Consider the following 12,182-nt stretch of genomic DNA (forward strand, 5'->3'; position numbering starts at 1 on the left):
GGTCGTGTGCTTGGGTTTCGTTTGGTGGGGAGTTAGCCTCCGACGACGCTTATAAGTGTCGTTTTAGGTGTAAGCCTCCGACGATGCTTATAAGCATCGTTTTAGGCTAGGTGACACCACAACGCTTAAAAGCGTCGTCCTAGGCCCGGTTTCCCACCTCCAACAACACCTAAAAGCATCATCTTAGGTGGAGGCCTCCGACGACGCTTTCTAGCATCGTCTGCTCTTTCATGCTTATCGATGCTACTTTGAAGCACCGACAAATTTTGGCGCCGGAACTAAAATTACCGATGCCTCTACCTAGCATCGGCAGGCATAAGTTGGCTTTGTCCGGTTTTGCTGTAGTGTGATGGCCATGGAACTGGAAATAAAATGTTGAGTGGTTTAAGATATTGCCTTGGTTCCATGGTAAAACTCAACATGGAGTTGCACCCTATTCTCATGGCGATCGACCAGGCAATGTTCAAGCAAGAGAACCATCAAATAACAGGGCTGATGCACCGCAGCCAATGATCAACCACTGTGATGCGTCTGAGAAGTGAGAGAATACGAGATAAAGCATAGAAATCAGGGAAACAAGAATTGGACAGGGAGGAGCAGTGCAGTTTCTAAATTACAGAACATAACAGTAAAGATGCTTATCTTGTCAGCAGCAGATTTATTAATTTCTGGTTTATTTCCAAGCATTGTGCTATTGTTCTTGCAAACATGAGCATCAAGGTGAGACTGCAAGGTCCTGGATTCCACAGGAGGGAAACAGACTGTTTTAGGGAATTTACAGGTCTTCTTGCAGATGTGCTATTTCTTTAAGCGGATCATAGAAGAACTACGCAAATATGTACATGTTCACGGTTGCAATCAGATATATGTAATCTTCTACAGATCAAAGAAAACTCTCACTTGTAGACTTGTAGTCCAAGCTATTAAATCAGGTGTTTCATGAAAAAAACACTATAGTTTAGATATGCCCCGTTCGCCCCTCCCAGGACCTCGAATTGTCGGGACCATAACTTGACAAAGTTATTTTTCAGCCCCCCTTCTTCTCTTACAAAAACGAAGCAACAACACCAAGGACAAAGATTACAGGTACTAGAAGCATAGAAGATGGTTGACTTTTACTCATAATGAAGGGATTGAAGTGGTTGCCACTTGGAGCACCTGATTCCTGATCCAAGTTGATGGTGGTGAATACTTCCATGGCATTGATGATGGGAGGTAATATAGAACCCTCCAGTGGAGATAATGTCAAATTGGCAGGGCCTGAGAACTCATTCGTGTAGAAAGACACCACTTGGCATGAGTTGTCTTTGAGTTGTATGTTGTGGTTACTTTCCTGACCATTTATATAAATTGCGAACTTCCTGCCATTGATGGGATCTGGGAAGAGGACCAACTCCATGAAATATAGGATGATGTAAGCTGTCTCGTTGGTTGGTGGAAGCTCAATTAGCAAAACAAGGGAGTCCGAGGAATTTGATGCTGTTATAGCCGTGTTTATAACCGAGAGAGGAGGGTCATTGTCAGCAGTTGGTGCTTTTGGTGGCAAGCAAGATGCATTAGGATAATTTGGCATTCCTTTTGCTTTCCAAATTCTGTTATACTTCTCGTCCAAACCATCATGCCTGTCAACCAAATCAGCTGAGATAACTTGTTAATACGCTAAGAGTTTACACTACTCAGCTACTAGTCGGATCAAATGCATTAGGATGACGACACAGCAATAGCCATGGTATTTTTGTTTGATAAATTGGTTATTTTGTTGCAGTAAACCCAGAGCTTCATCCTTAATTACCTGATGTCTGCGATGGCTCCAAAATCTGTTCTGCTCCGTAGATAGAATGCCGTATGCATGTTCCCATCCAGCTCTTTATATACATCTGCTGGAAATGGCATGATTTCAAGGGAAGAAATGAAGGGAACCCCGCCATCATCTCCTCTCCTCACAAGGCAGACGCTGATGTTACCTTCCTTGTGCCTATAAACCACTTCATGGTAGATGGGATCCTCATCCAGAGAAGTTGCAACGGTCGCCCACTGATGGCCATCGAACTGGAGGTCAAACGAGGGGGGCTTGGAGATGCCATCGTAGTTCCCGTAGTAGAACCCGGCACGAAGGAGCACCCTGCTCTCGCCTTGGCCTGGCAGAAGGTAACAGCTCTCATCGCCCTGCGGGAAGAAGCGAAGGGTGTTCATGGCTCGGGGCTCCTTGCTTTGCGATACGAGCATTTTTTGACCGGTCGTGACGTAGCTGTCATCAGTTTCCCATCTAAGCAAGCTGCTGTCCAACGACCATGCTGATGCACCGCAGTCGATGTTCGACCACTGCGAGGTGTCTGAGGAGGAAGGAAGATGAATAAAAGAATAAAAGATCGCGAGAATTCAGCATAGAGGAAGAGTACGTGTGCATGCCTGATACTCACTTGGGAAGTCGAAAGCTTCATGCATGTCCGTAAGTGCACTTAAAACCAGCAAAAGGATTGCCCGAACTCTTTCCATCAGATCTAAAGAATGTAAAGCGCTCTCTATGGAGAGAAAAGTTCCTGACGAGCTATTTCTATGTTAGCCTTTGTATTTTGTAGTCGGATGTTCTCTCTGGTGTACTGTGAGAAGTCCGGATGCATCGTTGAAGGCTTCGCAACTTTTTGTTCCATCTGAAAGGTAGCGTTAGAATTTGTTATTTTTTTATGGCCTTGAGTAGGCGGCTGCAACCTGTTTAACAGTCCAGCTTTGTGGCTTGGCTCAACCTCAAGATTTCACGAGCTGAGCATGGTTCGTATTTGGCTCCTACGAAATTGAACCTGATTTAGCATGACATGGTTCGTATAGCTACAAATTGCAGGTTCTCTTGATGGAATATGTCATGCTTTAGAGATGCTTGATTGAAGTCAGGTGGAAGAGGAAGCACAGTTTTAATCATAGTTACAGAGCTGGACTAGATATTAAACCGGCCAAGGGGCTGGGTGGTCCGGCCACCTCTTCAACTGATTGGACTGTTGGAGGAACATGCATGCATGTATGTGTGTGTGTGTGTGCGCGCGCGCTTATGTAAATATACATACATACATACATGTGTGTGTATTAGAATAACTAAAACAGTTAAAGACAAATTTGATATTATGTAAGAAAATATGCTAGGCTAGTAGCTAGGTACGTTTTTAAACTTAAATACTAAAAGTTTGGAGTTCATCACAAAATTATTCACAGATTGTCCTAAGTCACATGTAACACAATTGTCATGCATATCCTTAGATACTGCAAATTATAAAAATTAGCAAATAATGATGATGGTGTCACACAAGATGTGTCTAATGGAGATTGACATATGCATAAGCGTGCCATGTTTACAGGATAAATAATTACAAAATAACGAGTACTAATTTATGTAATTGGTCATCCATCAACCTTACAAAATAATGGCGGAAAAAAAATTATCCGGACTAAATAAAAGAAAAATTTCAGAAAACACATATATATAATAGATACTCCCAGTATATAAGAATTATAGAGTTATTAATAAATTGAGGACATTACAAATAAGAGCTATGGTCAGTGGTGGGGGAGGAGGTGGCCAGATGGAATGGGGCTTGGTCTAGAGAGAGAGAGAGAGAGAGGAGGAGGAGGAGGAGGTTGCTGTGGCTTTATGTGGGGTGGGTGAATGGGTGTGTTAAAATCACCACTTGTCCAATAAGCTTAAGCTGATAGAATGGGATAGATTTATTTATTTATTTAGTATTTTCTTACACTCCTCGGGCCAGATTTTTTTTTTAATGGGTAAGCCCAACATGTGAAGTTTTTAATAATGGGGTTAAAGACTACGGAGATAGGGTTCGAACTCAGAACCTCTGCTCTGATACCATATTAAAATCACCACTTGTCCTATAAGCTTAAGCTTTTAGGAAAAGTGGTAATTTCAACAGGATGCTTAGGTGAGAATGGTGCTAGACTCTAGGGCCACAAGGAGGAGGGGGGAGAGGGAGATAGAGAGAGATTGGGGAGCGGAAATGGGACTGTTTCTTGATGGACTGAGTATAGGAACTAAGAAGTGGATGTCTCCTATGTTGAGCAAGCTTACAATGCATCTTCCTGTCTATACACAATTGTCTCCTATGCCTATCAAATAAATAGGCCTAAACTTTTGTCTGAAATAGCAGTCATTGAAGACCCATTCTATACACACATAACATCATCAATAGTTTTGTATGGAGCGTGCTCTTTCAAACATGAATCTCAAACTGGACAAATTGTAAATTTACCTTCTGGGTTTGTTTTCCAATCTTAATTTGTATCCGTCTGGATGATTTAGATACTGCAACTGTTTTTTTTTTTTGGCACAATTTCTACAGTTGCACTGTGTACTTACATTTATTATAACCTTGTAAACAATTAATGGGTGATCTTGAGTTGCGTTGAAGGATTTCTGGCCTCGAAGGTAATGATCCCTTGTGGTGGTGGCATGGCAAGTCCAGTTGTCTCTAGTTGTTTGGAAGACCGATCCCAATTGTCTCGAGCATGGAATACAAGCATGGTCCACCGCATGCAGAAAAGTGCGACCTGGCAACTGTAACAGCCATAAAAAAGGCTTCAACAAAAAAAAAACAGCCATTAAAAAGAGGTGGGTGTTTCATCTCTCCGGTATTACCTTTCACCGTCTTGGCTCTCTGAGCTGTACTCACATTCGTTATGTATGAGTTGCCGATGTACCAAAAAAAAAAAAAATTTAAAGACCTCTCAGAATTGATGGAAAATGCCTTCGCCTTATCCCATCGTTTCAGGAGCCTTTCTACTTGCATGGAGCTGTTTCAGATTTGGGGGGATTGGGTCTTCATTGCTCGGTCGTTTTACCCTCGACGGATTGGAGTACGCGTATGCTAACGCTTAGGCTGAAGAGTCCACAACATTTCCATTTTGATGGGGGCCGAAAAAGTTGGAGAGATTAAATGGAAAATTTACTTTTTCTAGGTAGAAAAGAATACGTGGATTCGATATGGAATTTCTCCGTGACTTTCCCGAGGGACGATAGCTTGTAATCCAAACCACACTTGGCAATCACATGATCTTGGATGAGTGGATGCGATCAAATATGCTGGTTGACAGACGAAGGTCGGCAGGTTCAAAGGCTTTTTTTTTTTTTTTTTTTTTTTTTGCTTAGGAAAAGGAAAGAGCGGGGTGAGGAGGACCTCACCCGCATAGCAACCCCTACTGGGCTCCCTTCCCGCTGGAGAATGTTCGATACGGACAAACAAGTTTTACTCATACCCTCCCCACCCGCGGTCCGTGGAGGAGCTTCACCAATGTGGCAGCCCCTTCCACGTATGAGTATGTCACACCAGCACCACCTAAGTACCGGCACACCAGATGGCGACTCCACCGAACAAACCAGGTGGGGGACATCCGGTCCCCACATTTAATCGACGCCCATGCATTTCGAATCTAGGCCACTCCGGTGGAATCTTAGCCCCGTTCAATCGTGCTACCACCTCAGTGGTGCAGGTTCGAAATTATTGTTAGAGTTTTATTTTTAAAAAATAATAATTTTAAAAAATAAATATATCAGTTTTATCTTCTAAATTTTATATGGTTTAAAAAGTTTAAAACTCGCATTAGGTTTTATCCAGATTATTACTTTATAATAAAAGATGTTGTCCCTCATGTTATACTTTAAATTAGCATGAGTTGCATATGTTCAAACGTACAGGAATTGATATTGTTTTATCGATTTTTTTTTTTGGTGAGCGGTTTCGATTTTTTTTGAATTTAAACAACTTGTTTTTTTTTCTTTATGCAGGTAGAAGAAAAAAAAGTTTTGCGATTCACTCTATAACAATTCAGGACCTTACTCAAAAAGGCTAGCCAAAAAATATTTTTTAGATTCTTTGATCTAGTATAAGTACTAAAGGTCTACCCAGTGAATAATTGATGTGGAACTAAACACACGTTCGTATGGATCCTCACATACTCCTTCCATTTAAGCCCTGATGTTCTCATCAGACTAAAAGTTTAAATCTATTTAAATCTAATCACAAGCACCACGATTGGCCCATGGTTAGCCCCAATGAATTTGTGCTGCAGTGTCCCCTATTCCACATAGGTTATGGGCTAGATCCGCTCTGATGACATGGCCATGCTACTAAGAGGTACATCCCACGATAACACGAAGCCAAGCGTTTCATTTAGTTTTCAATTCCATCTCAAATATAATAGAATAAATAGGAGTTCAATTTCATTATCCATTAAATGCAACTATCATTGGTAGCAGGCAATAGATTTGATCATGTGTAGAAAAATTAAGCTTAGGATTATGATTCGTAACGTTGGCATATGATGAGTATAGAAGAGTTGGTTTATATCAGAGTGCGCAGCGGAAGAGTGGTGGTTTGAGTTATTTTGACACTACTTATAAGTCCGGCGGCAGGCCAACATAGTGAGCCACACCTGGTGGTGGTCGGCCAAAGAAGAGAAAACAAAAATAGGAGAAACTTTGCCTGTGATCAATCCGGCGATTCGCCGGCCGAATTCAAGAAAAAGAGAGAGTGGCCCAACAACCAAAAGAAAGAGGAGAGAACGACCAACCAACAAGACTCACCTTCAGCGAGCTCTTCCGATTGGATCAATGGCGAAAACCCCGAGATCCTCTACGGCAACAGTCTCAAAAATCATCTCAAAATCGGTGGCGAACTTGAGTGATCAGCGGCGAGGTTCGAATGAGGATTGAGATCTCTTGAATAGACATGGAGGCTTGGTTTTTGTTAACTTCCGATGGAGTCGAAGAGGAGCCGGAGTTAGTCTCCTCTTCTGACTCAAACAGGGTACTCCATTCCTATTTTTTTTTCATTTCGTGGGGCTAAAAGACTGGGCCGGTCAAATGGACCGGCCCAGTTTATTGGGTCTCACACACTCATTGTATCAAGAGCCGCACATCCATGTTACTGCAAGCCTTCTCAAATTCTTTTCTATTTCAACAATCCATGTTGTCTTGTGACGTCTCCTCTCCAGCAACTTCTAAAGCATTGTGTTAGCCTTTTTACTTAGCCCTGCTCATATTACCATCTCAATTCGTTTGTATTCATTAGATTGCGCTTCCACATAAATGATCATGTTTTATTTCATCTTTGCTTTAACACATCCAACCATGCACATTGTGCGTGCTTGACTCTCATTATTGCCGACTTCAAAATCTGAGGCTCAAACTACGAAACAATCAGAAAAACAATACCCATAAAAGTACTATTAATAAATGAGTTTATTAAACTCGAAACACAGCATTTAGTGGAGGTAAAGAGAGACAAGTTCAAAAGAGAACAAAATATGGGTCATATAAATTGCGTGGGAGCCCACAAGAAGTCTCCCCATTATGCATGCATCTCTTATCCTGGATGCCTTCCAATTTCCAAATCTCTGACGACAGCCCCCTCATGGTTCTCTCTTATTTGGCTCCATTCCTACTTTAAAGCTTGCCCTCCCCCTCCTCCCTTCCCAAGGTCACCACCACCAACTCCATTCCATACCCACATCATCAAGCAAGCCCTGAAAACATCTGGAGGGAGAAAATACTGAATAGAGCTGCAATTGCTAGCCACCGCAACACTGGTAATGGCAAGGGCCCTCCCTCCCTATGACCACTTGGTAGAAGAAGACTACATAGACTTGGATATCAGCCCTGTCACCTTCTTGTGCTGCACCACATCCTCTCCTCCACATTCTCGAGAATTTGAATTCCAAGTATCTACCAACCCAAGAGATGGAGAAGCCACCACTTCTCCTGCCGATGAGCTCTTCTACAAAGGAAAGCTCCTCCCTCTACACTTCCCGCCTCGAATGGTTCAGAAGCTCCTCCAGAGCTCCACCACCCCACCTCATGGAGAGTTTCCAGAAGCCTTCGAAGAGAAGACGACCACAACTCCCACCACCACCACCACAAGCACTCCATTTGAGTCCTGCGACATCTCCCTCGACACTTCTTGCTGCGTTGCTGGAGAGATGAATTCAGAGGACTGCTGCTTCGAATGCTCTACCGGGCTCGTTCATTCAAAACCGAAGAAGAAGTCTTGGTCCAAGAGGCTCGAGTTGGTCAGGCGGTCATCTCCGGGTCTCGGGCTGAAGGCTTCGCGAGCTTACCTCAAGTCTCTCTTCACGAAATCAGGCTGCGCAGACGAGTCATGCGCAGCTCCTAAAGCCAAGGAGCGCTCAAATGGCTACGTGATGGCAGGGGAGAAGGGCCCATTTGGCGAAATTCAGAGAGAGAGATACTTAGCGGCAGACGACAGTGCTGCTGCTATCCTTACGAGCATTGACGGTGGGAAACGAAGTGAAGAAGAGAGCGGTCACAGAAAGTCCCTCTCTGGTATCATTAAGTGGAATTCGACAATGAAATCTTCATCATGCTCTTCCTCCTCCTCCTCCTCCTCCTCCTCCTCCTCCTTCACAAGTGCAAATTCGAGTGGATACCCCGACCACAGACTCTGAAGAGGAGCAGCAGTGTGAATTCGGAGGTGGAGAGCTCGATCCAGGGGGCGATAGCCTACTGCAAGAAGTCCCAGCAGCTAGTGTGCGCGAGAAAGAGTGCAAGTGATGTTGGGTATTGCTCTTCGTCTGCTCCTAGGATTGCTGCAGCTTGCGTGAATCAACAGAGGCCCGGGCTTCGCCGGGGATGATGAGGATAAGATCAGTCATTATGTATGCGAATCCTGTGAGTTTTTCTCCTACTAGTTTTTGAGGCTTTCAATCTTGCTGAGCTTTAGTTTCGCTGGAAATGGCTAAGGAATCCAAGCTTAAGTGTATGCCAAGATGAAAAAGATCAAATCCAATCTAAAATCGCACTCTTGAAATCTTGTAAGGTTGTATTTTTGATTATGTTCACTCCTTGAAATCTAGCCAATAATCATAAGCACGACATATAATAAACTGTTCCATCTGATTGCGTCCGGATCATGCTACATCTTTCACTCTTTCATCTGTCCAAAATCATTGGCCATGGTTAGAAACAACCTTGTTCACAACTTAAATCATATTTGCCCTGCCAATGCGACTCTTTTCTTATCTACAGATTCAAAAGAAAAAAGAAGAACCTCCTTTCTTGATCAAGCCTTCATGGATTTTACACAAAGGTGCCCTCTCCTTCCCTAAGCACGAGACTCAAATAGTTCCATGAGCCTCAATGCAGAGCCGCGTTGCACCAGAACCAGCTTCAATAGAGATGCTATTCCAGCAGCTCAAAATTGCCAAACAAGTTCCAATTTCCCATGACCATGCCTGTATCCAGGATTGGTCCAGTTAACGCAGGCTAACCTGGGGTAAATAAATGGCAACCAACTTCAGATGAAAAGGAACTCAAGTGGGGGGAAGACTTTTCACTTCCAAGTGAGCCAATGACATCATTTCCTCCACCAGAATAGCAGTTGAAGCAATCTGAGCAAATTTGCCTGTCAACTTGTACAGGTCTGAAAAAAGTACTAGCTGTTGCCACACTTCATCTAATCCTTTAGTTCGTATACTTGAGGACAGATGCTCCTCCTTCCCCAGGTTCGTAGCAAGTTCCCAAGCCTCAGCTGTGTCAAGGGGATTCAGTGTCTCTTCGTAAATAACAGGAGGTGGGTCTGGCGATCACAGTTAAAATACAAAGTCCTTGTGGCGAAAAGCATGCAGGAATTGCTGATGAGAACATGATGGACAATGTACGCTACGTTGCTAGTGAGAAAAATTGAACAAAAAATTTAAAATTTCCGCAGAGACATAATCTAACTCATAAAACTGCTGTTATTCTGCATGCACTCGAGGAATTTTTTAACTTGGTGTCTTCATAGGGTTGGTTTCTTTGATTAATTATGAGATGGTTTGAATGGTAAGTGTTGCTGGAAATTGGACCCGGGGGCCACCGTGAAGCCGGGGAAGGAGGAGCTCCGCTGCTGCAGGGGGCGGACGGTGGTGCGCCGGCTGGCTGCGTCCTCCGCCGGGGGGCGTGGGAGCGTCCGAAGAGGGGTGGTGCGTCCAGTCCTGTCCTGTCCTGCAAAAAAGCCGGTGGCCGGGCTCCCCGGCGCCGGCCCTCCGATGCCTAAGTCAGAGGGGGCAAGTATGTGGAGAGAGCAGGGGAGAGAGTATGTGGAGAAGACAAGAGAATCTCGTGTTCAATTGTGTCTGTGTTGTTTTCTTCCTTTTTCCCCCGGTCTAGGAGGGTTCTCTCCAGCTCCGGGTTCTTTCTCTTGTTTTTTTTTGGTCCTCCCCCCTTTTCCCTCCAGGTTTCCTTTTATAGGAGGGTTTTTGTTACCTGGGAGGTGACAGGAGGTTTGTCCTGTTTTGTAATAATTGGGCACCATGTGGCCCATTAATGGCGTAATGGAGAACGGGACCGGATCAGACCGGAATCAGGGAGTTGTCACGGTCGATCGGACCTGTTGGAGTGGTTGAACCGCCGGCTGCGGCGGGCCTGGGGTCCGTAGATGGTAAGTGCATTTATTACCGAATGAACTGGCGGTCAGGGAGAGCCATACGTTCTGATGGTTCGGTGATCCGGAGATCGTCTTGGGCCGTGTTCATTAAATGCCTGAGTGCATCGGAGACTTGAGGGAGTCTCATGCATTAATGGCAGGTCGTGCCGAACGCCTGAGGAGATCTTATGCCTTGATGGCTTGGAGATAGTGGCAGGTCGCAAGCCGTAGGAGTTGTCAAGTCCTTTGGACTTTAGGCGGAGGTTGATCATTTGGTCAAGGCATCGGCTCGGCGAGGGTGCCGAGCCGAGCTGATCGCCCAATGGGGCGCCCTGTGGCGGGGCTGTTTTTGAGTACTCCTGGTCGGCGCCCTTTAGGCGAGCACCTTCTAGCAGAGCGCCTCGGCGCTGTCTTTGGTCGGCACTTTCTAACCGAGCGGCTTATTTTGGTTGGGCACCTCTTGGCGCGCACTCTGGTCGGCGCCTTCTAGTCGAGCGCCTTCCTGGTCGGCATCCTTTGGCCGAGCAGCTTTCTGGTCGGCGCTCTTTGGCCGAGCGCCTTTCCGGTCGGCGCTCTCTAGCCGAGCACCTCCGTGGCGGTATGACTTGGGGTTTTTCCCCCAACACTACCCCCCGACTTCCGAGTTCCAGTTGGCTACCAGCTGGAGCGTGGGAAGTAGCTTTAGTTGGGGCACTACGGATTCCGAAAATTTTAATTTGTTGCGCGTTTTGAATTATCGAGCGCTTTGAGGTGCCTTTAATAGGCGGCGTCTCTCTTTTCCCGAAGAGTCTCATTATTGGGGCACTTTTTGCGAAGCGTCCTCGCGTCGTGGGCTCATGATGGGGCCGCACGATCTTCGATTGCGGACGCCTTTCCGCACGATCCGATGGGGCGCTTCGATGTTCGAAGCGCTAGCCCTAATTAAATGCGTCGTTCTGTCTTTTAGACCGACACGTGTTATCATCTAACCGGGACGCAGCGTTTTCTTCGCTGATCCGGGCCGTTGGGGAGGTCTATATAAACTCTCCTCCGGCCCCCTGTCCTCTTTCTATTGCTTTCTGCTTCCAGCTTCCTATTCTTCCAGTCTTCCTCAGACCGAAGTCCCTTTTCTCCGGCATCTTTCCAAGGTCCCCCTTCTTTTTGATTTCCCTCTCTTGTAATGGGTTCGTCGCCTAGCGAAGTAGTATCCACCATGAGTGTCCTGGAGGTCGAGATGACCGAAGAGTGGTTTTTTCCTCTTCACGGGTTCCGTTTGGAACCCGCCAGGCGAAGGGATCGGGTAACCGATCCTCCGGTAGGCTGGATCGGAGTGCACTCGGAGTCACTCTGGGCCGGCCTCCGATTTCCTCTTCACGGCTTTGTGAATGAGTTGCTGGCGGTATGCCAGTTGGTTCCGGCGCAACTCACTCCAAACGCTTGGAGAGCAGTGATGGGTTTCCTGTCACTGTGTTTACTACAGGGGATTCCTACCTCTGTCAACGTCTTCCGGCGACTTTTTATTTTCAAGTCGAACCCGGGAGACGGGGAGTGGCTCTACATTGCCCTCCGGGTGGGTCGGCCACTTTTTCATGGTGCCCCCTCATCCATTCATGGTTGGAAGGAGAAATTCTTCTTCCTGGGTTCTGAACGGTCCTGGGGGTTTGACCCCAGGTGGAGGCCGGCCCAACTTAAATCCATCAACAGGCTCCCCCAGCTTTCTCCCGCGTGAGCAGGAGATCTTCGATATCATCCGCAGCCTTGGGGATGGGATTTGGCTGAACG

At 45.7% G+C, this 12,182-nt stretch overlaps 1 protein-coding gene and 1 pseudogene across 1 annotated transcript; one reads left to right on the forward strand and one right to left on the reverse strand.

Annotated features, from left to right (window-relative positions):
* Positions 1–1,045: 1,045 nt before the first annotated feature.
* Positions 1,046–2,445, reverse strand: LOC103721915 (uncharacterized protein At1g24485-like). Its single transcript, XM_008812302.2, has 3 exons — positions 2,421–2,445; positions 1,793–2,333; positions 1,046–1,622 (listed from the first exon to the last, which is right to left on the reverse strand). Exons 1-3 carry the CDS (start codon positions 2,443–2,445, stop codon positions 1,046–1,048), a joined length of 1,143 nt encoding a protein of 380 aa, XP_008810524.2.
* A 4,309-nt stretch (positions 2,446–6,754) lies between these two features.
* On the forward strand, positions 6,755–8,843 carry LOC103721914 (annotated as a pseudogene).
* Positions 8,844–12,182: the final 3,339 nt, after the last annotated feature.

The sequence above is a fragment of the Phoenix dactylifera genome, chromosome 13, assembly GCF_009389715.1.
Source record: "Phoenix dactylifera cultivar Barhee BC4 chromosome 13, palm_55x_up_171113_PBpolish2nd_filt_p, whole genome shotgun sequence".
Taxonomy (NCBI): domain Eukaryota; kingdom Viridiplantae; phylum Streptophyta; class Magnoliopsida; order Arecales; family Arecaceae; genus Phoenix; species Phoenix dactylifera.